Source organism: Oryctolagus cuniculus, chromosome 13 (genome assembly GCF_964237555.1).
Source record: "Oryctolagus cuniculus chromosome 13, mOryCun1.1, whole genome shotgun sequence".
NCBI lineage: Eukaryota > Metazoa > Chordata > Mammalia > Lagomorpha > Leporidae > Oryctolagus > Oryctolagus cuniculus.
This window is the reverse complement of record NC_091444.1, coordinates 25,004,190-25,029,369: the sequence shown is the minus strand read 5'-3', so window position 1 is coordinate 25,029,369 and position 25,180 is coordinate 25,004,190. Positions and strand designations below refer to the sequence as shown.

Genomic DNA, 25,180 nt, shown 5'->3' with positions numbered 1-25,180 from the left:
TTTTTCTGACGTTAAAAGATAATGGCCATGATAGGGATAATTTATTCTGCAGGCACTATGAAAAATTAAAAGTCCTGTCACCTTACAATTAATATTTTGAATTTCAAATTTTCCTACTTCCCAAATGACTGGAAATAGAAAACATGAAAGAGATTAGCTGATGATTGCACCATTTCATTTTGATTGGTTCAGACTAAATGATAGGATTGAAACCCCTAACGCTGAGAGTCCCCTAAGTACAGAAAACATTAGAATGAAAAAAATTATTTTTTCACTCACTGGGTGGTCTGTTCGCTGCCAGGTTTTTGAAGTGGCTGCCTTTTATCACTTCTGCTGATAATCTTCCAGTCGTGGCGTTGTAGAGCAGGCCGATGAGGATCTCGGGGACCGAGCCGTGTTCCAGAGACTGGCAGGAGGAGGCGCTCTCGCTGCAAGACGCTTCCGACACGCTCACCTGGGAGTCGCAGCCCTGAAATCAAAAATGGAATTTTTATAGTATCTTATAAAACAGGCGTATGAAGAGAGGCATGCTGTGTCTATTGGATTTAGACAGGTAAATCACAATAAAAGAGCTACAAACCAAATTCCCCAGACACCAGATTAAAAATACTGTCCTCAGCATAGCTGAGTCCCTGGACTTGGTTTCATTATACAGGAATCAAAGAAGTAATAGGAAATGATGGCATTCCATAAATTCCCATGTATATACATAAATATCAAAGATACATTTCTTAAGCTTACAGGTGTTAATAAACTATTTTCTGAATGTAAAAAAATTATTGTTTAAAGACTTATCCACATATGGGGCTGCATTGTAGCATGCTGGGTAAAGCTGCCACCTGTGACACTGGCATCCCAATTGGTTCCCTGTTCGAGTCCCAGCTGCTCCACTTCCGATCCAGTTCCCTGCTAATGGCTGGAAAGCAGCAGCAGATGGCCCAGTGCTTGGGCCCCTGCACCCTCAAGGGAGACAAGGAAAGAAGCTCCTGGCTCCTGGCTTTGGTCTGGCCCAGCCCTAGCCTTATGGCCATTTGGGGAATAAACCAGCAGATGAAAGAGCTCTCTCTCTGTAACTCTCTCTCTCTGTAACCATGCCTTTTAAATAAATAAAAATAAATCTTAAAAAAAAGTAGGACATTAATTTTAAAAAGACACTTATCAAGCTAAGGAGACTCGCAGAGATTAAGAACTCTTAACTGGCCGGCGCTGCGGCTCACTAGGCTAATCCTCTGCCTTGCGGCGCCAGCACACCAGGTTCTAGTCCCAGTTGGGGCGCCGGATTCTGTCCCAATTGCCCCTCTTCCAGGCCAGCTCTCTGCTGTGGCCAGGGAGTGCAGTGGAGGATGGCCCAAGTGCTTGGGCCCTGCACCCCATGGGAGACCAGGAGAAGCACCTGGCTCCTGCCTTAGGATCAACGCGGTGCGCTGGCCGCAGTGGCCATTGGAGGGTGAACCAACAGCAAAAAGGAAGACCTTTCTCTCTGTCTCTCTCTCTCACTGTCCACTCTGCCTGTCAAAACAAAACAAAACAAAACAAAACTCTTAACTAGTCTTTTAAAGACACAGATTGGCACACTTTGATTAAGTAAATAAAACAAAACTCTGTTATTTTTCTTTTTTTTTTTTTTGACAGGCAGAGTGGACAGTGAGAGAGAGAGACAGAGAGAAAGGTCTTCCTTTGCCGTTGGTTCACCCTCCAATGGCCGCCGCGGCCGGCGCGCTGCGGCCGGCGCACCGCACCGATCCGATGGCAGGAGCCAGGAGCCAGGTGCTTTTCCTGGTCTCCCATGGGGTGCAGGGCCCAAGCACCTGGGCCATCCTCCACTGCACTCCCGGGCCACAGCAGAGGGCTGGCCTGGAAGAGGGGCAACCGGGACAGAATCCGGCGCCCCGACCGGGACTAGAACCCGGTGTGCTGGCGCCGCTAGGCGGAGGATTAGCCTAGTGAGCCGCGGCGCCGGCCAAAACTCTGTTATTTATAAACCAACATCTAAAGCACAAATATGCAGAGAAGTTGGAAAGGATGGAAAAATTTTACCATGCAAACAAGAACTAAAATAAAATAAAAATGTATGTAGCTAAATTAGTATCAGTCAGGGTTAGCCTTAAGGTAATAATTATTATTTGAGATGAAGAAGTATAATTAAAAATAAGAAAATATTCAATTTACCATGAAGATGAAATAATTCTAAATTTGTATCAATTTAATAACATGAGCTCAATATAGAGAAAGCAAAAATTGCCAGAACTAGAAAAAGAGAAATTCAACCTAGTGGGATGTTAGCACACTTCTCTCAGTAACTGTCTAAATGAGCAAATAAATATGGGTAAACACGCAGAAGATTTGAATAGCACAGTAAGCAAAATTCATCTACTTGGCCCAAGTCCTTGGGCCCCTGCACCCGCATGGCAAGATGCGGAGGGAACTCCTGGCTCCTGGCTTTGGATGGGTGCAGCTGTGACCACTGTGGCCAATTGGGGAGCGAACCAGCAGATGGAAGATCTCTCTCTCTCTCTCTCTCTCTGCCTCACCTCTCTCTGTGTAACTCTTTCAAATAAATAAATAAATCTTTAAAAAAATTCATCTTCTGATCATATGTAGAATAACATTCTCAACAACTACAGAACAGACATTTTACCCAGCACACACAGGCTTTTAAAAATTAATAAATAACAATTTCTTTTTTAACTTTTATTTAATAAATATAAATTTCCAAAGTACAGCTTTTGGATTACAGCGGCTTTTCCACCCCATAACTTCCCTCCCACCCGCAACCCTCCCCTGTCCCGCTCCCTCTCCCATTCCATTCACATCAAGATTCATTTTCAATTATATTTATATACAGATCAATTTAGTATATATTAAGTAAAGATTTCAACAGTTTGTACCCACACAGAAACACAAAGTGTAAAGTACTGTTTGAGTACTAGTTATAGCATTAATTTACATTGTACAACACATTAAGGACAGAGATCCTATACGAGGAGTAAGTACACAGTGACTCCTGTTGTTGATTTAACAATTGACACTCTTGTTAATGGCGTCAGTAATCACCCTAGGCTCTTGTCATGAGTTGCCAAGGCTATGGAAGCCTTTTGAGTTCACCAACTCCGATCTTATTTAGACAAGGTCATAGTCAAAGTGGAAGTTCTCTCCTCCCTTCAGAGAAAGAGGTATCTCCTTCTTTGATGGCCTGTTCTTTCTACTGGGATCTCACTTGCAGAGATCTTTCATTTAGGGTTGGTTGTTTTTTGTTTTTTTGTTTTTTTGTTTTTGTGTTTGTGTGTGTGTGTGTGTGTGTGTGTTTTGCCACAGCATCTTGGCTTTCCATGCCTAAAATACTCTCATGGGCTCGTCAGCCAGATCCAAATGCCTTAAGGGCTGATTCTGAGGTCAGAGTGCTGTTTAGGACATCTGCCATTCTATGAGTCTGCTGTGTATCCTGCTTCCCATGTTGGATCGTTCTCTCCTTTTTTAATTCTTTCAGTTAAAATTAGCAGACACTAGTCTATAACAATGAATTTCAAATGATGAAAATTATTCATACTTTTCCCCCCAGAAACCTTTTATTTAAGGTATACAGATTTCATGCATTTCATAAATACAACTTTAGGAACACAGTGAGTCTTCCCACCGTACCCACACTCCCACACTTCTTTCTCCTTCCTCTCCTACTCCCATTCTTATTTCCTACTAAGATCTATTTTCAATTAACTGTATACACATAAGATTAACTCCATACTAAGTAAAGAGTTCAACAAATTGTATGAAAGAAAAAAAAAAAAAAAACTGTTCCCAAATAGTTGAGACAAGGGCTGTTCAAAGCCCTTTTTCAATTTCATTTCCATAGATTAAGCATCAATTTCATTTCCATAGATTATCTTTTAGGTACTCTATTATTTACCACAATCAGGGAGAACATATGGTATTTGTCCTTTTGGTACTGGCTTATTTCACTAAATATGATGTTTTCCAGATTCATCCATTTTGTTGTAAATGACAGGATTTCATCTTTTTTTAACCGCTGTATAGTATTCTATGGTGCACATATCCCATGATTTCTTTATCCAGTCTTCAGTTGTGGACATTTGGGTTGATTCCATATCTTAGCTATTGTGAATTGAGCTGCAATGTACTTCCATGTTTATCTTTTATTTCCCTTGGGTAAATCCCCAGGAGTGGGATGGCTGGGTCATATGACAGGTCTATATTCAGATTTTTGAGGTATCTCCATACTGTCTTCCATAGTGGCTTTACCTGTTTACATTCCCACCAAGTGTGAATTAGGGTACTTTCTTCCCCCACATCCTTACCAGCAGTTGTTTGTTGATTTCTGTATATGAGCCATTCTAACAGGGTGACATGAAACCTCACTGTTGTTTTGATTTGCATTTCCTTGATGGATAGTGATCCTGAGCATTTTTTCATGTGTCTGTTGATTATTTGGATTTGGATTTCCTCTTTTGAAAAACACCTGTTTAAGTCCTTTGTCCATTTCTTAACTGGATTGTTTGCTTTGTTGTTGTTGAGTTTCTTGAGCTCTTTATATATATTCTGGTTATTAATCCTTTATTAGTTGCATGTTTGTAAATAACTTCTCCCATTCTGTCAGTTGCCTCCTCACTTTGCTGAGGGTTGCTTTTGCAGTGCAGAAGCTTCTCAATTTGATGTAATCTCATCTGTCAATTTTGGCTTTGACTGCTTGTGCCTCTGGGGTCTTTTCCAAGAACTCTCTGCATACAGCAATGTCTTGCAGGGTTTCCTCAATGTTCTCCAATAATTAGATGGTATTGGGGCCGGCACAGTAGCGTAGTGGGTAAAGTCGTTGCCTGCAATGCCCATAAGGGCATTGGTTCAAGTCCCAGCTGCTCCACTTCTAATCCAGCTTTCTGCTATGGCCTGGGAAAGCAGTAGAAGACGGCCCAAGTGTTTGGGCCCCTGCACCTGCATGGAGACCTGGAGGAAGCTCCTGGCTCCTGGCTTTGGATCAGCACAGCTCCAGCTGTTGTGGCCAACTGGGAAGTAAACCAGAGGATGGAAGACCTCACTTTCTCCCTGCCTCTGTATAAATCTTTCAAATAAATAAATAAATCTTTACAAAATAATAATAATAATTTGATGGTATCGGGTCTTATACTTAGGTCTTTGGTCCATTTTGAGTGGATTTTTGTGTAAGGTGTAAGGTAGGGGTCTTTTAAAAATTTATTTATTTATTATTTGAAAGGCAGAGTTACAGAGAGGCAGAGGTTGATGGGGAGGTGGGGGCGAGGGGGTAGAGAGAGAGAGAGGTCTTCCATCTGCTCGTTCACTCCTCAGATGGCTGCAATGATCCGAAGCCAGGAGCCGGGAGCTTCCTTGGGTCTCCCACGCAGGTGCAGGGGCCCAAGGATTTGGGCCACCTTCCACAGCTTTCTCAGACCATAGCAAAGCGCTGGATCAGAAGTGGAGCAACTGGGTCTCGAATCAGTGCCCATATGGGATGTTGGCACTGCAGGCAGCAGTTTTACTCGCTATGCCACAGTGCTGGCCCCAAAATGCTGTAACAACTGATGTTAATGTATAGAAGGCTTATTTTTGTAATATTCTCTCCCAAGTGATCTGAAGATTAAGTGCAATTCCAAGAAGAATCTCAACAGGTTTCTTTGCATTTGACTTCATTAGCAATGAGGAAAAAGGAAATCAAAACCATAAGGTAACACTATACTACAAACAGGTAGGCTAAAAGAATACCAAGTGTGGTGGAGACACAGAGTGAGGGGAACACTCATGTCCTCCAGTGGAAGTGTAGAGTTATAGTGATACCACTTTTAAAAATGTTAAAAATCACACACCCTGCCATCTGGCAACCCCAGTTCTATCAGAAACATGTGACTTGTTAATTAAGAGTTACATGAAAGAACCTCTGAGCAGTATCATTCATGCTGACCTGAGTAGCAGATGGATGGACAAACAATTGGCGGTGAGTTCACACAATGGTACACTATACAGCAGTAGAAAGCAACTACAACGACACTTACAAACGTCATTTTGAGTGAAAAATGCTGGACTCTAAAGGATACCTAGCTGCATACTTCCATTTATGTAAATTTAAATCTCAAAAACAAAATGACAACAATAGCAAAACTCCAGGTAAACTAACCCATGGCGTTCTAGAAACATCAACAGATAGATAGACTATAAAGAAAAGCAAGACAGCAACAAACCTAAAAGTCAAAACAGTGGTTAACTCTGGGGGTGGAAGAGAAGGAACAGTGTGACAGGGAGGGCAGGCTGCAGCTTCAGGGGGTGGGGCTGGTGCTGGCTACATTGTATTTCTTGACCTGTACAGTAGTTACGCAGGTTTTGCTTTATGATAAATGAATGGTTGTAAATTTGCTTTTTACACCTTTCTAATGGGCATTGTGTTTCATAAGACAACAGGTTTAAAATAAGAATGATTTGATGCTAGGACACAATATACAAATTAACATACAATGACAAAAATACATGTTTAAGACTTCCTTTGAAGACTTCTAAAAGGGTTTACTCTGTTAAAAAAAAAAAACTCTAACATTATTCCCTAACAATGTAATTTAAAAATTGGAAAATATGTTGTATAAATCTTCAAGTTTAAATCTACTATTGGCTATATGACTAATGAAGGAGAATTAATTAATAACTGGCTCTGAGTTAACTCATTGGATTAATATTCATAATTTTATCATTTGCAGGTCAGAGACACAGAAGGGAAGCCTGGGGGCAGGCGCTGTGGTGTAGCGGGTAAAGCTGCTGTCTACAGTGCCAGCATCCCATGTGGGCGCCGGTTTGGGTCCCGACTCGTCCTCTTCCAAGCCTGGGAAAGCAGTACAGGATGCCCAGGTCCTTGGACCCCTGCACTCTTGTGGGAAACCTGGAGGAAGCTCCTGGCTCCTGGCTTCGGATCAGTGCAGCTGCAGCTGTTGCAGCCATCTAGGGAGTGAACCTGTGGATGGGACTTCTCTCTCTCTCTCTCTCTCTCTCTCTCTCCCCCTCCCCCCCCGCCTCTGCGTAACTCTGCCTTTCAAATAAATAAATAAATCTTTAAAACAAAAAGGGAGGAGCCATAGGAATTTGCATCTTGTATTGGTAAATCATGGTACACACAACATAGTTTGCTATGTGTTCATGACAGTTGGAGGAGAAACCACACTTTTAGTCAGAGTCGATGAGGATACATCGTCACCTAGGAAAGCGGTGTCACAAACATGCCGCGGCACACGTGGAGTGCTGTTGCATTAGGCTGTTCTCCTAGCAGCATCTGCTGGAATACTGTGACACAGTTCCCACAGCTGGGTTCTGGCATTAACTTACTGCCAGATACGAAGAAGTGACCCTAACCTGCTTCTCAACAGGAGCAAGGAAGAGGCAGCAAAGAAAAGTGACGGGAGAGGCCTCTCCCGCGGCTCAATCACCGGTTTGTTTCTTTCTCCCGCTTCTCTGCAGTGAATATTCTTATCTCTGAGCTCAACAAAAAAGCAACAGCATGAGGATCCCTGGTGGTGACGTCCCACGTTACAGGACTGTGGAAATGGTGTAGTGTTTGATAACAGAAGAAAAGCATTCTTTGAAAGCGTTCCTTCTGAGGTTCCACCTGCGAGAGAGCGCTCATCTCATGGGCTTTCCAATGCCATCCGTGCAGCTGCCCGCCCAAGCTCGGCAGTGCTGAGCCAGTGCAAGGGAGCGGGGGGCACAGCGAGCGCAGGAGACAGTGCCGACCTAGGCAGCGAGAGCAAATTAAACACAGAGGCTCCCAGCGCGAGTGGCATCTTGTCCTCAGACTATCCCTCAGGGCATCTGCTCCATTCTGCGAGATTCAGGAAGCTCTAGCTACTCCCTCAGCGGATCCCATCATTAATTTATAACTGGGGCTTGCCTAGGCGGCAGTAACTGCAGGTGATTAACCCAAAGTCAAACAAATTCCAACCTTAACGAGGTCTACTTAAAGGAACAGTCCCACAGGCTCCCCAAAGTAACACTTCTTCCCTTCTTGCGTAATATTTTATTTCTTTTTAATACTTCTCCTCCTTCCCCTTGGGTCTTCTGCCTCAGGGTGGAGGCTTGTAAGCCATTCTATGAGAATAGAGAAAAGCCTTTTTAATTTTTCAGCGAAATGCATAAACTCTATGTAATGTTTCTCTAAACCAGAATGAGTGCTTATTTCCTTAATGGTGTTAATAGGTTGAGACTGGGCGGGAGGACCGTAGGATGAGAAATGCCAGATTTCCTACTGAATCAACATAGTGGGCTTCTCTTACTGCTGAACTGACTCCAGCTTACTTGTAATTAGTTATACCCAGTATTTTTTAAGGCGAAAGTGCTGAGCTGCACAATGACAGTTACTAGACATTTGAAGGGTTTCTGTTGAAGGTTTTCTGATGGTGGCTGCCGCAGAGTGGCTGGTTTTTAATTTCATTTATATTTGAAGCGCTCCCATCACACTGTTCTGGAGATGAGGTGGCGAGGGTGCAGGGGGACTGGAGGTAGCAGGCGGCAGTCACCTGCTGCCACTTCGGGGAGCTTCCTCCTCCTCTGCAGCTTCCCCCTCAGGGCCCTTTCCCAGCCCCAGGGAACCCAGAGCAGGAAGAGATAACCAGAGGCAACTTCAGCTAGACAGAAAGCAAGAGCAGCACAACTACTTCGAATCCCGGGCCTCCCACACACACCCCTGTAAATCCAGGGAAGAAGAGCCTATTTCCGTAGGGCTTGTTAAAACACCAAGTGGATCCAACCAACGGCCACTAGGGGGAGTGGGGTGGGGTGGGGTGGGGAGTGAATGCAAAGTTTAAATTTCAGGGCTGTGCCGGAAGCTGGCCTGCCTGAAACAGTAGGCTTCACGAGGCTCCCTTTGATTACAAGGGACGGAATGTTTAAGTGTAACTGGTTTAAGTAACACAAGGGAATCCAGGTACTTACAGAACACAACAGTTAGTACAGAGGTGGTTTTAGGCACTCACTGATCCAGGCCTCATCCATGTCACTAGGAACCGGTTTCCCTTTATCCATTTCTCCGCTTTCTCCCCCTAAATCGGCTTCATTCTCAGGCAGACTCTTGCTCAGAGTTGCCAGATGGTTTCCAGCAGCTCTGGGTGTTGTGGGCAAGTGGAAGGCAGCTTCCTGATCGCTCAAAGCAAACCCCCAGAACTGGCTATTCAGTGCCCATGTGATTTAATTCCAGGGCTCCGAAACTAAGTCAGCCTCATCGGAAGTACAGGGGAAGGCTGGTCCCCCGAGCAAAGCCAGGGTACTGGGCCACAAGGAAATACACGAATGCTAAGGCAGAGAAAAAGAGATAGTGACTGCAGAGTTCATTCAACTGAGCTGTGCATCCCTGCCCTTCCCCACCCCCTTGGCCTTCGGGGAAGACTGCTGCTCTCTGTCCTCCAACCGCGACTGCCTGCTTCAGGCTTTCTGCTGAGCCAGTGCAGCCATTAGCCCTGCAGGAGCCACGGAGGAGGACAAGGTCACTCAGCCAAAGGGAAAGCTACTATGCTCTGTGAGCACAGCTCTGACGCTTAGGTTAGGGAAGGGAGAGGCAAAAATAAAAGCAGAAAATCCTCACTTGTACTTTCAGATATTAACATCGAAAAAGTGACGTAGTTGGTAAGGCTTAACATAGATGAAAAGTTAAAAATCATTTAACTATCGGAGAGGGAGAGAGAGAGATCTCTTATTCACTAGTTTACTCCCCAAATGCCTGCCGACAGCTGGGGCTGGGCTGGGCCTAAGCTGGGATCTGGGAACTCCATCTGTATCCTCCCAGGTGGGTGGCAGGGACCCAACTACTTGAGTCATCACCTGCTGCCTCCCAGGGAGCCCACCAGCAGGAATCTACAATTGGGAATGGAGCCAGGTCTCGGGGCCAGTTACCAGATAGGGGATGCGGAGTTCCACTGGCATCTTAACCACCACGCCAAAAGTCTGTCCCCAAAATAATCTACAACAGCATCCTGTGGCAATGACTGTGAAAAATTCCTGCTCTGATCAAAACTTTGTATAAGAGGGTACTTCAAAAAGTCAATGGAAAATGAAGTTAAAAACTTTATTGTGGTGCAAAAATATAGAAATTCATGCATAGTATTTTCATTACATGCATTTCAAGGAACTTTTGAATTAAAAAAATTTAATTAGTTTTTAACAGACTTAATATAGTTCATAAACACAATTCTAAGAATAATGGGATTTCTTTCCTCCCTCCTTTCCTCTCCCTTTGTTTCCAGGAACTTTCTGAATACCCTGTATATACATGAATTTCAAAAAATTTTGGATCAAAATAAATTTAATTCCATTTCCCCACAAACTTTCGAAGTACCCTTATACGTGTGTGTGTGTCTGTGTTGCATATACACATATGCGTGTGCATGTTCTCTGGCTGAATTTGATTAAAAAATGATTTGGAGTTCCTATTTAAATGGGATTGCTTTATAATTTCTTTCCTTATGTTACTATCTAGTTGGTGTCAAAATTTCACAGATCTCAGAAGAGAAGTCAGGTGCTTTCTTTTCCTTTTCCCAAACAGTTTACACAGCACAGGAGTTATCTGTTCTTTGCAGTTGCATGAAACTTGCCTCTGAAGCTCAACCACCCTTTTCTCTCTGTTAACGTGATCTTCTTGGCTACTGAGTCAATCTTTAAGGATAAGCTTTTTTCTTGTGTTCTATTACTCCTAAACCACCTTCTATAATTTTATTTTAAGAAAATCACTTGTTACATACAAATTTTCAAATTTATTTTTCCAGAATTATTTTCTCATCATCTTAAAATGTCCTGAGTTGGTGGCTATGTCTTCCTTTAACATACTGTTTTTCTTTCCTGAGGCTTATCTATTTTATAAGTACTTTCAAAGAACCAGCTTCTGTTTTTGTTAAACCTCTTTACAATTTTTCCTTATTTTTTTTTACTGCTTTCCTTTTCTAACTTTCTGAATCAAAGAAAGCTTAGCTGTTCAATTCACATTCTTTATCGCCTTCCTACAAATATATTTCAAACCTATAAGGCTGTTAGAAATGTTAGAGACCCCACAGATTTTTCATTTTGTTTGATTGTAAACATTTCAATTTTCCATTTTGCTTTAGTCTCTGGCCCTCAGTTAAGTTAGAAAGCAATTTGTGTGACTCCCAAATACACGTTTCGGAGGGTGGCGCGGGAGGACTGCCTCTTACCTTACCTCCTGCTACTCTGCTCCTCCATCGAGGAGCTCTAGAGCTAAATGCACCTCCTTGAACACAATACTGTGCTCTGGGTTCAGCAAGGTGTTTCATCTGCTTTCAGTGTCCTTTCCCCAGGTATGCACATGGTTGAGCCTCTTGCATCTTCCAGGTCTTTGTTCTTATGTCATATTCCCAATGAGTCTAACCTTGACTTCTCATTTAAAACTACATCTCTTTGTAACTACAACCCCAGATGCAGTCTATTATTTTAATTAACACATAACTTATACATACTTATGGAGCACAATGTGATACTTTGATACATGTGTATATTGTATCATGGTCAAATCAGTACAACTAATATATCCACTAGTAATCTTTTTTTTTAAGATTATTTATTTGAAAGTCAAATACAGACAGAGAAAGAGAGAGAAATATATATTTCATTTGCTGGCTCACTTTCCAAATGGCTGCAACTGCCAGGGCTGGCCAGGAATTTCATCTGGGTCTACCACATGGGTGCAGGGGCCCATGTACCTGTGCCATCCTCTGCTGCTCTCCCAGGCACATTAGCAGGGAGCTGGATTGGAAGTGGAACAGCTGGGAATTGAACCAGTGTCCATATGGGATGCTGGCACTGCAGGCTAACGCTTAACCTGCTACTCCACATTGCCGGCCGCTCTAATAGTATTCTTTTGAAAACATTTTATTTGATAGAGAGATACCAGGGCAGCAGGAGACACTTCCATTCACTGTTTCACTCCTCAAATGCCTTCAGAGCCAGGAATTGAATCCAGGACCCCATCTGGGTGGCAGGAAACCAGGAAAGCAGGAGCCATAACCTGCTGCCTCCCAGGGTGCACATTAGCAGGGATGTGGGATCTGCAGCAGAGCCAGGACTGGAACTCAGGCACTCTGCTATGGCATAAGGGCGCCCCAAGCGGTGCCAGCACTGCCCTTTGCTAGACTTCTTGATCCTCTTCACCTTGTTTCTTTTACCCCAAATACTTACTACTTCATCACACGTCAAGTATGTGTTATCTTTCTCTCTCTCCTTCCCTCCCCTACCTAGAAGTGCATCATCAAAATTTGTTTTTCATTAATGTATACAGAGAATCTAGAACAATGTCTGGCATGTATAAGAAGTCTTCAAAAGGTTCATGGAAAATGTGTATTATGAAAAAACTAGGCATGCACTTCAAAAAAATTTTTGCACCAAACTTTATCTTGTAATTCCATGTTTCCACGATCTGTTTGAAGTACTCTTGTGTGTAACATGTTTAACCGATACTTAATGAATGTCTTAATTTGAGTACAGTGTGGTCAGAGAATGAAGTCTTTGTGCTATCCATTGATATTTGTGAAGAATTCCTTTGTGGTCTCGCACATGGTCGACTTTTATCAATGTTCTACATGTGCTTAGGGAAAGTGCTTCTTTTATATTTCTGGGACAGAAGTCCTATAAGTCTCCATTAAGTCAAACCACCCACATATTTCCTAGTATTCTTCTGCTTAATCTATCTCTGCTTATTTGGATTATTTACATGCTGTTTCTGCATCCCTAACATTCTTGTGGCATAATCACTTCTTTAATTTCAGTTCTTCCGTTTGTATTCAACGTTTTTCTTACAAAAGTCGATGCTTTAGTAATTATGCAAACAGTGACCTATGAGTGGTAAACTCCCTTGCTGTTTGCTTGTAAGTTCCTGGAGTTTGCTCTCTGCATAGACAGAGAACTCAGGTGGCAATCAAATCCCACCTTGGCGGTTATTTCGCCTTGGGACCTCGAGAGCTCATAAACCACTGCCCCTTCTTTGTGGCTCTGGAGAAGCCTGCTGTTAGTCCAGTTGCACTCTGCGGTTGTTTTTGTCACGTTACCCTTGGTGTTTCATCCTCATACTACAGTTTTTATGGATGTCAATTCATTTTGATAAAAAAATACATTAATGTATTTATTTTAAAGGTGTGGGGGGGCGGGGAGACCACAAAGAGAGGTCCTACATCCATTGGTTCACTCCCCAAATGGCCAGGCCAAAGCTAGGAGACAGGAATTCCATCCTGGTCTCCCACATGGGTGGCAGAAGCCCAAGCAGTTTGGTCATCTTCTGCTGCCTGGCCAAGCACATTAGCAGGAAGCTGGCTTGGAAGCAGAGCAGCCAGGTCTTGAAACTGGCATTCTGATACAAGATGTGCCAGCCTGGCAAATGGTGGCTTAACCCACTGTGCCACACACGGGCCCTGTGAATTTATTTTTATTAATCCTATTTAGGTCCTGTGCTTTCTCAATCTGATGATGTATATACTTCAGTTTTGTCTTGCATTTTCTCTGGTTTCTCATTCTTGAGTGCTTATTGGAAAATATGCTTAACAGTGTTGGTCCATCCTTCAAATACCTTATATTTTTCACATTTTAATGATTTTAATGACCTTATTTTTCATTCTAGAAATTCCATATGGTCATTACTTAGATCTGCCTCTTTCCCCACATTGTCTCATCCTTTCCTTGTGCTTTCTAATAATCATTTTATCTTTTAACACATTTATTTTATAATCTCTTTCTCAAGTTCTATTTGTTCTAGAGCTGCCAATACATTTTTATGAAGTTCTGCATACTCTCACCAATCATTTTTTATGCATATGCTTTTTAAAATGTGACTTTGGGGCCTGTGCCGTGGCACACCAGGTTAATCCTCTGGCTGTGGTGCCGGCATCCCATATGAGTGCCGGTTCTAGTACCGATCACTCCTCTTCCAGGCCAGCTCTCTGCTGTGGCCCGAGAGTGCAGTGAGGATGGCGCAAGTGCTTGGGCCCTGCACCCACATGGGAGACCAGGAGAAGCACCTGGCTCCTGGCTTCGGATCAGCGCAGCTCCGGCCGTAGTGGCCATTTGGAGAGTGAACTGTCAGAAGGAAGACCTTTCTCTCTGTCTCTGTCTCTCTCTGTAACTCTACCTGTCAAATAAATAAATAAATAAAATCTTAAAAAAAAAAGTGTGACTTCATCTTCAATGGGGATTACTTTTTTCTGTGGGAATTCTGTATGGCCCAGTTTGGCTTCCTGAACAAAACAGGATTTCATTTAAGAAAAGAAGTATGGCATAGAGTAGACTGGTAGAAAACCAACCGTATCAATTACTGTCTGGTACCTAACATAATATTTGTATCCTCAGTTTAATAATTTTAAAAACATTTATTCACATTCATATCATAACCATAATTTATTTTGTGACCATACTTTGTGACAGTCGCAAAAGTAATTAATAGACAACATATTGTTTTCTCTTTCTCAAGGAAACAGAATCAGAGCAGCTGTTCAGACACTCAGAGGCATAAAAGTTTATAGGATGTCTGTTCTTGACCAGGTACCATACTAGGAAAGAGATGAAATGATTTTGAGGCAGACCAAAATAAAATGCTGTGAGAGGTTTTGTGGGAGAAAAATAGATGAATCTGATTAACTCTGGATAGCAAAAACAATTTTCCTGAGAAGTGATATTTGAAATTGGCCCTGAAAGAATTTCAGCAGGTATAGGGAAGGGAATTTCAGACAGAGAAGAGTATGAGCTAAGGCCCCTAAATGGATAGCACACTTAGCAAATGTACATTGACCTGGTGTGGCTGCTGCACAGGGGAAGGGGTAGAAAATACAGCTAAAAAGGAAGGCCGAGGCCAAACTGCACGCACCCAGCCCCACGCAGCTATTTCTATCAGAGACTCACTGCATGCTTCTGGAACGGGCGTACCGTCTCTCCCACTAGACTGTGCATCCTCTGAGGGCACAGTCTTTGTCTCATTCCTCTTTGTACCCCAAACTAGCCCAGAACCTATCACTCAGCAGCATACAACAACCACTGCTGGACAGAAAGAATGCGTCTGGAAAGACATGACATGCGGTATGGTAGGAAAACCTGGATCTGGAAGCAGTGGAAACAAGAGGAACATTTTGACACGGGGAGTAATGTGCGCAGATTGAGGTCTGAAAATGGCACAAGGCAGGACTGAGCGCCGGGCCAGGGATCATAATTTCCTTAGTTGAGCTGGTGACACAGTGAGTCTCCACTTGAGATGATACCCATTGTTTCTACATGTACCTCTTGAGGGAAAAAAATTGCAATTTTACCCTGCAGCAAAAAATATCTAAAAACATCTGTTTTGCTATAATCAATCTTGGAGATCTAGACATGTTATAGTGGAATAATCATATAAGATTTTTATAATCATTGTAGCAGCTTGGCCTAGCAGTTAAGACATCCGTATCCAATACGACGACACCTGGGTTGAGGTCCTGACTCCACTCCCAATTTCAGTTTCCTGCTAAGTGTGCACCCTGTAAGTCAGCAGGTGATAGTTCAAGTGCCTGGGTCCCTATCCATGTGCCAAACCTTGATTTCATTCCCAGCTCTGAAGGCATTTGGAGATGAACCAGGGAAAAGGAGAGCTGCTTCTGTCTCTCTCTACCTCTAAAACAAAATAAAAATTTAAAAAGATTTTTGTAACCTAGCAACTTTAGCACATATTAAGTTCTATGACTTTTGCTTCAAAATTAACGTAGCTGACTTCCCTGCCTTCTTATTGGTCTACTGCATTTCGGAAGACGGCAAAAAACGTTCTTTGTGAGATATCTGAGTCACTGGTGACACATACTGGGTTGCTAAGGTAGTGAAGAACCTCTATGCCAGAAATGTTCTCACATATGCATTTGGGGGAGGTACAAGCATTTTAAAATTGGTCACTAAGCTTAGAGAACGCTAGAATCAGTTATTCCTGTGCAAGGTGGTATATTCTAAATGTGTATTCCCTTTAATGAATTTAAACGAAATGATTTGAAGCCTTGTTTCTAATACACACACACACATACACACACATACATATGCTTTTATTATTGGAAAACTAAATAGATTGCCAATTACAGTATAACAACTCCACCTTACTTCTAAATGTTTATGCTTTAGATTATACTCTATTTTCCACAGACTACTTGTTTTCCAACTACAGTCAGAGGATTATTTTGAATTTCATTTTTAAAATATAATTTAACTGGGCCAGCGCAGCGGCACAATAGGCTAATCCTCCACCTAGTGGTGCCGGCACATCGGGTTCTAGTCCCGGTCGGGGCTCCGGATTCTGTCCCGGTTGCCCCTCTTCCAGGCCAGCTCTCTGCTGTGGCCAGGGAGTGCAGTGGAGGATGGCCCAAGTGCTTGGGCCCTGCACCCCATGGGAGACCAGGAGAAGCACCTGGCTCCTGCCTTCGGATCAGCGCGGTGCGCCGGCTGCAGCGCACCAGCCGTGGCGGCCACTGGAGGGTGAACCAGCGGCAGGAGGAAGACCTTTCTCTCTGTCTCTCTCACTATCCACTCTGCCTGTCAAAATAGATAGATATAATTTAACTGTTTAAATACTAAAAAACAACAAGCACATCAATGAATGATAAAATAAAGAGGTATCAGTGTAGTGGTAAGGTAAATAAACTTTGGAGCCAGATTTCTGGGGTCTTTCAGTTCCAAGAATGTGACTTTAGCAAGGTATTTAGCATTTCCAAGCTTCTTAAAATGTGGATTAGCTGTGTCTGCTTCTTTGGTTATAACAGCTATTCACATGTTAGAGAACACTAATGCATTTATCTGTACTGCAGATGTAATGTATTACTTTTTGTACTTTGGGATAAAGACTCACCTGACATCTCTGTTAATTGAGAAATACCTAGAGATTGCAGAATACTCAATTTTTTAAAGTTACTATTCATAACTCCCTATCTATGTTGGATCAGGATTTTCTCTAATTGTGTACAACAAAAGAAATAAATAGGATTGGCTTATAGAGCTGCAATAAGACTAAACTGTATTACTGGCAATTGTATAATTTTGTAGGTACTGGTGCTTTGGAGTAAGACAAGCGGTTTTATGTGAATGTTTTAAAATTGTACCGTCTTTGTGACCTTGGGCATGTTTTACCATTCCCTTCAAACTCAATTTCCTCATATATAAAAAAGGAAGGCAATAGTAGTATCCTCGAGATTTTGTTTTTTTTTAACTTGAGAGGCAGAGATGGAGACAGAGGGAGCTTCCGTGCTCCCCTAACACCCAAGAGCCAGGAACTCAACCCAGGCCTCTTATAAGGGTGGCAGGGACCCAACTACTTGAGCCATCACTTATGTCTCCCTCCCAGGCTGAGCCATTAGCAGAAAGGTAGAATGGAGAGCAGGGCCAGAACTTGAACCCAACCGCTCTTATATGGCATGTGGGAGTCCCAAGTGGTATCTTAATCACTACACCATGCCAGCCCCTAGAAAATGTTATTCTAAATATTACATTCATCAAAACAAACCCCAAATGTTTTCAGTGTTTGCTGTTACAAGTAAATATAAGCTTTCTATACAGAAAATATGACCTTTATTTGCTGTTTTTTAAGTTGTAAGTAGCATTTTATTTGAAATAAAGGGTTTGAATGCTTGAATAGCCTGAAAACTCCTGTACCATGCTATCTTTATATCCTTTTTCTGAATGGTCATTCAAATGACCAAATTTACAACATTATAAGATTGTGCTGCCCCCTGCTGACCCAGTTTTTCCAAAAACTTTGAGTCTTCTGAGAAGTTAGTATTTATGCTTTAATAATATTACAGCTAAGGAATCATACCATGTAGACAGTTAAAATGCTGAATGTAGTTCTACATAATAGATGACGTATTTCAGGATACCATGGAATAATCTGATAGTGGGAAGCAAAGAATACAATATGTTACCAACTGCATAACATGTAACAATCAAGACACTTTCAAATAAGCACTACCACTGCTATTGTTTAAAGTGTTGCTGACACCTGGTGGAAAATTAGCAAAACATACATTGTTGTCTTCAATTAAATATTCAGTAAATATTTCCCTGATTCTTTCATTGAATCAATGCAACTCTCCCAAATTAGAATAGCATTTATATTTAGCCTGGTGGCAATCTATTAACATTGCATACTCCATGCATTACACTTTACAAATCTTGGGCCTCTTCTCTCATTTAATATTACACAACCAACCAGATATATCTTGGCTAATTTTTCCCTAGAAAGCATTTTAAAATTGGATTTTTTCCTTACTACTAAAACTCCTCTAGGAGAGCCTTGTCACTGAGTGGTGTAAAGAACACTTAATAAGAAAGCAAAATAGCTAGGAACAACCACCTGTTGCGAGCCCTAAGTCCTGGGTAATTCACCTATTGAGAGTCTAATTTTCTCTACTATAGAAAGAAGATTCTTGCTCACACTCTTTCCAATTACAACGTTATGTGAGCTAACAACAGAAGTACATGCAAACAGATTGCTACATGACAACTTACTCTGCATGTCGTGTTATCTTAGTCATTTCCCCTTGCAGTGCTTCCTGCACACCACTATGTGTGCACTTCACCATGGAAGTACACAGTGGGAAATGGGGGTTGGAGAGGTGGAGAGACGCTGGCACAAGACACATGTGTAAGTCATCTTCCATGTCCACTTGATGTTACTCTTACTCTTGGAACTTTTGGCCTTGTGACTCTCCTCTGTTAATGTCATTAGGTCTTTCTTGACTGGATGATCATTTTAGATCAGCTCATCAAGCTCCAAGTCAATGTTAGACATTCATAAAATTCACTTTGATGATTACAGACCTCTACTAAAAAATACTTAAGGGTAAAATAAGGATCTCTGAAAGTCTGCTCCTTTGTAAAAGTAGCATGAACAATAGCAAAAATTGTCAAAATAAGCTTTTTCAGAATTCTGAACTAACCAAAGCTTTGCAACAATCCGCAGAACATTTATTCAAGAAAAAACAGCTGTGGCCAGCGTTGTGGCTCAGTAGGTTAAGACACCGCCTGCAATGCTGGCGTCCCATAAGGATACCTGTTCAAGTCTCAGATGCTCCACTTCCAATCTAGTTCTCTGCTAGTGCATCTAGGAAGGCAGAAGATGTCCCAAGTGCTCAGGACACTGCCAACCACATGGGAGACCAGGAAGGAGTTCCAGGTTCCTGGCTTTCGCCTGGCCATGTCCCAGCCATGTGGCTGTTTGGGCAGGAGGCCAGTGGATGGAAAATTTGTCTTTCCCTCTCTAACGCTGTCTTTCAAATAAATATATAAATCTTTTTTAAAAGAAAAAAGGCTGAATATTATAATGACAAAATCTGCAGCAGTTAAAATTTACCCCCATTTCCAACCTCCTTCCCTGGCTCCACGGCAGCCTTGAAATGCAACAGCTTCACAACTATGGAAACCTTGAAGACCTGCTCCTAGCAGACGCTGGCAGAGGAACAGTGGGTTTGAAGCAGCCAGTAGTTCCATTTCCAGAGAACTTCTACTACTTGACCTCTCCGACAGCTCCCTGGAAAGTTCCACTCTCAGGCTCTGTCTTGATTTTACTTGACACAGAACTTGATCTGCGTGAATGGAAGAGCTGTATGCTTAGGACAACTGCTGTAAAATCAGTGGCAGTTGTGAGGAAGCTGTATTAGCTGGGGCTGACTAGAGGCTGAGGACAACATTTGAGGAAAATATGGGGAATGAGATGTTCATAGTAATATTTGAAAAGTTCCAACACATTCCTGGACATCTAGAGAAGTGCAAGGCTATGCACATGCCAAGGAAAGATCTGAGAAGGTCCTAATCTCTCACCTCTAGCTGATCCTTAGATGCAGGAAATGAAAGCTAAGGTTTCAGGAGCTATACATAAAAAATAAGAGAGTTTACATAAGTAATCCAAGAAAGTCATCAAAGAGTAACAATAACAACAAATGCTGGGGTGAGGGGATTGATCATAACATTCAAAATACCTAGTTTTTAAGATTCCAAGATGATGGAATAGGGAAAGGATGCATTGCTTTAGGCTAGGGGAAAATAACAGTAAAAAAGTGGAGGAGTACACTGTCTCAGAGTCTGGCCTTGAGCCCTAAGGGGGCAAGGTACTAGGCCTAACCCAGCTGAAAAAGGGAACATTTCTCTCTCCGCGTCCCCCAACAACAGCGCCTGACAACCAGCTGGGAGAGAGCACCATTTTGAAATCAGTGATGGCTGCACTGGCTATTGTGTGTGCACCCAGCAAGTGGTGGATACAAGGCACCATCTTGATAACAGAGCCGCTGGGCACTGGGCGGGAGAAGGTGCCGTTGTGAGCTCACTAGCAGCTGCAGTGGTGCTCATGCGTGCGTGTGACCCAGGGATTTTACCAGAGGGAAAATCTGCGTCCCTCACTGACTGTGGGTCTGGCTGGGAGGACTGACCTGGGGTATTGACATGTGGTACTGTGAAGCGCCCCCAGACTCTCGACACATCACAGGCTCTGGGTCTCAAACTGCCAACGTGGAGCACCCACAGGCAGCTGGCTCTGGAAACATCTCCACCTCTATGTGGACGGGACAGGCTAGCAGGGCAGAGTGGATTCTCTGTACCTCATGATTGAGGGAGCCTTGTGCTGAGATGGTGAGAACTCTCATGGCATGACAGGACACGGCGTGTAGCTGGGTCTCGGGGCAATCACCATATGTGATGCCAAAGTCATTGTGTGACTGCCTGGGGTGGTCACTGTAGTGGGATCCGTGTTTACGCAAGTACTGCACAGATCCTTTGTGTGGTTCATGTGGCAACACAGGTGAATGCTGCACCCACTGTGGGCTAATCCAGGGCATTTGGAAGAGAGGAGGTGAGGGTGTGATTATATCAACAGAGGTGATCATACACTCTACCAAGTCGACAAGAGACCTACCATGCCCAACTTAGGTGTCACCTTGGATACTCGCCCCAAACTGGAGCACTGACCAGAGGTCCCTGGCCACACCTAGGACATGCCTCTGGGCATTCACTGCAACAGCAGACACTCCACTGAGCCACAGGGCATAGTTAAAAGATAAAAACAATCAGAGAAGAAAGTCAACAAGTATTCCCACAAATGCCTAAAAATAAATGGAGACATTCAAGAAAAAAGAATAAAGTAGACAACAGCACTCCCCCAAAGGAACACAACAACATTTCATTATTAGAATGTGAAGATGAAGAGACTGATGAAATGCCTGAAAAGGAATTAAAAAGATTAATCATAGAATTACTCAGAAGTAATGAGAAGCAAATTCACAAGAAATCCATACATGACATGGAAGAAAGATTCTCCCATGAGATGGAAATTTTTGAAGAGAAATCAAAAATGAAATATTAGAAATGAAGAATTTAATAGATCAAATGGAGTGGAAAGCAGTCAGTGAGGAACACAGATTTTAATAACAGACTTGGGGAAGCAGAAGAAAGAACCTTCAAGTTAGAAGGCAAATCTTTGGAAATTTCTCAGACCCCCCCCCCAAAAAAAAAACAACAACAAGAAATCAGAAAACTTAAAAACAGTATTGGAGATTTATGAGGTACTATTAAACAATCCAACATAGAGGTTTTAAGAATTGCTGAAGATATGGAGAGAACGGATTAGAAGGCATATTCTGTGAAATAATTACAGAAAACTTCCCTAATTTGGAGAAAGAAAGGGATGTCCAAGTACATAAGGCACATAGAACTCCTAGTAGACATGACCAGAAAAGACCTTTACCATGACACATTGTAGTCAACCTTTCAACAGTAAAACAAAGATTCTACAACATGCATAAGAGAAATGGAAGATTACTTTCAGAGGATCCCCATTAGACTCACTGCTGACTTCTCATCAGAAACCCTACAGGCTAGGAGAGAATGGAGGGACATAGTCCAAGTTTTAAAAGAAAAAAGCTGTCAGCTCAGAATACTGTATCCTGTGAAGCTCTCATTTACGAAATAAGGTGAAATAAATCTCTTCTATAGCAAACAGAAATTTAAAGAATTCGTCCAGCCTTACAAATGACGCTTAAGGATGTGTTACACACAGAAACACTGAAGGATAGTCACCGTTACGAAAGAATGTGAAGGCAGACTATCTCCCAGTAAAAGTACAAAGGAAATCTAAGCAAATAATAGGAATACTACGGAAAAATGGCAGAGCCAAATTGTTACTTATCAATAAACACCTTGAATGTAAATGGTCTAAATTCTTCAATTAAAAGATACAAACTGGCTGAATGGATTAAAAAAAAACATCTATTTGCTCACCAACAGACACATGCAGACAAAGTGAAAGACAGGAAAAAAAGATATTCCATGCTAATGGAAAGCAAAAATGAGCAGGTATAGCCATCTTACTAGTAGAAAAAAATAATTCTTAACACAAAAACTGTTAAAAAGACAAAGAACATAATGATTAAGGGATCAATTCAACAGGCAGATGTAACTATAATAAATGAAATGCTTATGGATCTACAGGGATATATAGACTCCAATAGTAACAGGGGAATTCAACATCTTATGTTCATCAATGGACAGATCAACTAGACAAAAATCAACAAAGAAACAAGAGAGTTTATCAACACTATGGACCAAACTGACCTAACATATCTACAGAGTCTTTCATCCCACAGTTGCAGAATACACATTCTTTTCATCAGTACATGGAACTTCCTCTACAATAGACCATATGATAGGCCAAAAAACAAGTCTCAGCAAACTCAAAATAATAGAAATCATACCATGGTCTTTTCTGATCACAATGGAATGAAGTTAGAAATCAACAACTCAAGAATCTCAAGAACATATGCAAACACAGAGACTTAACAACATGCTCCTGAATGAACAGTGGGTCATAGAAGAAATAAGACAAGAAATCAAAAAATTTCTGGAAATGAATGAAGATGACAGTACAACATATGAAAACTTATGGGGTACAGCAAAAGCAGCGTTAAGAGGAAAGTTTATAGCAATTGGTATATACATCAAGAAACTGGAAAAGCATCAAATAAATGACCTATCAATGCATCTAAGGATCTAGAAAAACAACAGCAAACCAAACCCAAAATTAGCAGAAGGAAAGAAATAATTAAAATTAGAAAATAAACAAAATTGAAACAAAAATGCAAATGATCAGTGAAATGAAGAGCTGTTTTTTGAAAAAATAAACTAAATCAATATCATTCAGCCAAATAACCAAAAACAAAATGAGAGACACAAATGAATAAAACAGAGATTAAAAAGGAGATGTAACAGCTACCACAGAAATAAAAAGAATCATCAGCAATTACGACAAACAGCTATATGCCATCAAATTAGAAAATCTAGAAGAAATGGATAGATTCCTGGACACATACAATCTACTTAAATTGAGTCATGAACCTAGAGAACTTAAACAGACCAATAACCAAGATGGAAACTGAATAAGTAATAAAGACCCTCCCAACAAAGAAAAGCCGAGGACTAGACAGCTTCACTGCTTAATTCTACCAGATTTTTAAACAAAAACTAACTCCAACTCTTCTCAAGTTATTCAAAACAGATGAAAGGGAGGGAATCCACCCAAACTCCATGAAGCCAGCATCATCTTAATTCCTAAATTAGAAAAACATACAACAGAAAAAGAGAATCATAGACCAACATCCCTGATGAACAAAGATGCAAAAATCCTCAACAAAATACTAGCTGATTGAATCCAACAACCTATCAGAAAGATCATTCACTCAGATATACAGGATTTTTCCCTAGTATGCAGGGATGGTTCAACATTCACAAATCAATAAATGTGATACATTACATTAATAAACTGAAGAATAAAAACCATATGATTATATCAATAGATGTGGAGAAAGCATTTGATAAAATACAATACGCTTTCTTGATGAAAACCTTAAGCAAACTGGGTGTAGAGGAAACATTCCTTAATACACAACCAAAGAAATTTATGACAAACTCACAGACAGCATCTTATTAAATGGGGAAAAATTTGGAAGCATTTCCATTAAGATCCAGAACCAGACAAGGATGCCCATTTTGACCACTGCTATTCAATATAGTCCTGGAAGTTTTTGCCACAGCTATTATGCAAGAAAAAGAAATCAAAGGGATATAAATTGAAAAGGAGGAAGTCAAATTCTCCCTATTTGCAGAAGACATAATTCTTAAAATCAAAAGACTCCACTAAGAGACAACTGGAACTCATAAAAGAATTCGGTAAAGTGGTAGGATATAAATATCAACAAACAAAAATCAACAGCCTTTGTAGACACAGACAATGCCATGGCTGAGAAAGAACTTCTAAGATCAACCCCATACATAATAGCTACAGAAAAAAATAAATACCTTGAAATATTTAATCAAGGAGATGAAAGGTTTCTATGATGAAAATTACAAAGAAAGGTATTGAAGACACAAAAAAGCAGAAAACTCTTCCATGGTCGTGGATTGGAAGAATTAATATAATTAAAATGTCTATACTACAGAAATACAGAGTCGCTGCAATCCCAATCAAAATACCAAAAACATTCTTTTCAGATTTAGAAAAAAATGATGCTATAGGTCATATGAAAACACAAGAGACCATGAATAGTTAAAGTAATCTTATACGATTAAAAGAAAGCCAGACTTTATGACATACTACAGGGCAGTTATAATCAAAACAACCTGATATTGGCACAAAACTAGATACGTAGATCAACAGAACACAATACAAACTCCAGAAAACAACCTACGCATCTTCAACCAACTAATCTTTGACAAAGGAGTGAAAATTAATCCCTGGAGAAAGGACGGTCTTTTCAACAAATCGTGCTGGGAAAATTGTATCTCTGTGTGCAGAAGTATAAAACAAGGCCCCTTCCTTAAACTTTGTACAAAAATCAACTCAAAATGGATCAAGGATCTAAATCTATGATCTGATACCATCAAAACACTGGAGAACATTGGAGAAACTCTGCAAGACATTGGCATAGGCAAGACTTCTTGGAACAGAACACAGAAGCACAGGCAATCAAAACCATAATGACAAATGGGATTACATCAAGCTGAGAAGCTTCTGCACTGAAAAGGAAACACTAAGCAAAACGAAGAAGCAACTGACAAAATGGGAGAAAATATTTTGCAAACTATGAAACTGATAAGGGATTAATATCCAGAATCTATAAAGAGCTCAGGAAACTCAACAACAACAAAACAAACA

The 25,180-nt window shown here is 41.4% G+C and overlaps 1 protein-coding gene across 6 annotated transcripts in view; it reads right to left on the bottom strand.

Moving 5' to 3' along the window:
- Nucleotides 1-25,180, bottom strand: part of SYT14 (synaptotagmin 14) — a 249,427-nt gene that overhangs the window by 12,593 nt on the left and 211,654 nt on the right. For all 6 annotated transcript variants that reach the window (XM_051820526.2, XM_017347809.3, XM_070055235.1 and 3 more), the window contains one exon: nt 280-469. In XM_051820526.2, coding sequence (XP_051676486.1) covers nt 280-469 — 190 coding nt within the window. The remainder of the gene's footprint in view (nt 1-279; nt 470-25,180) is intronic.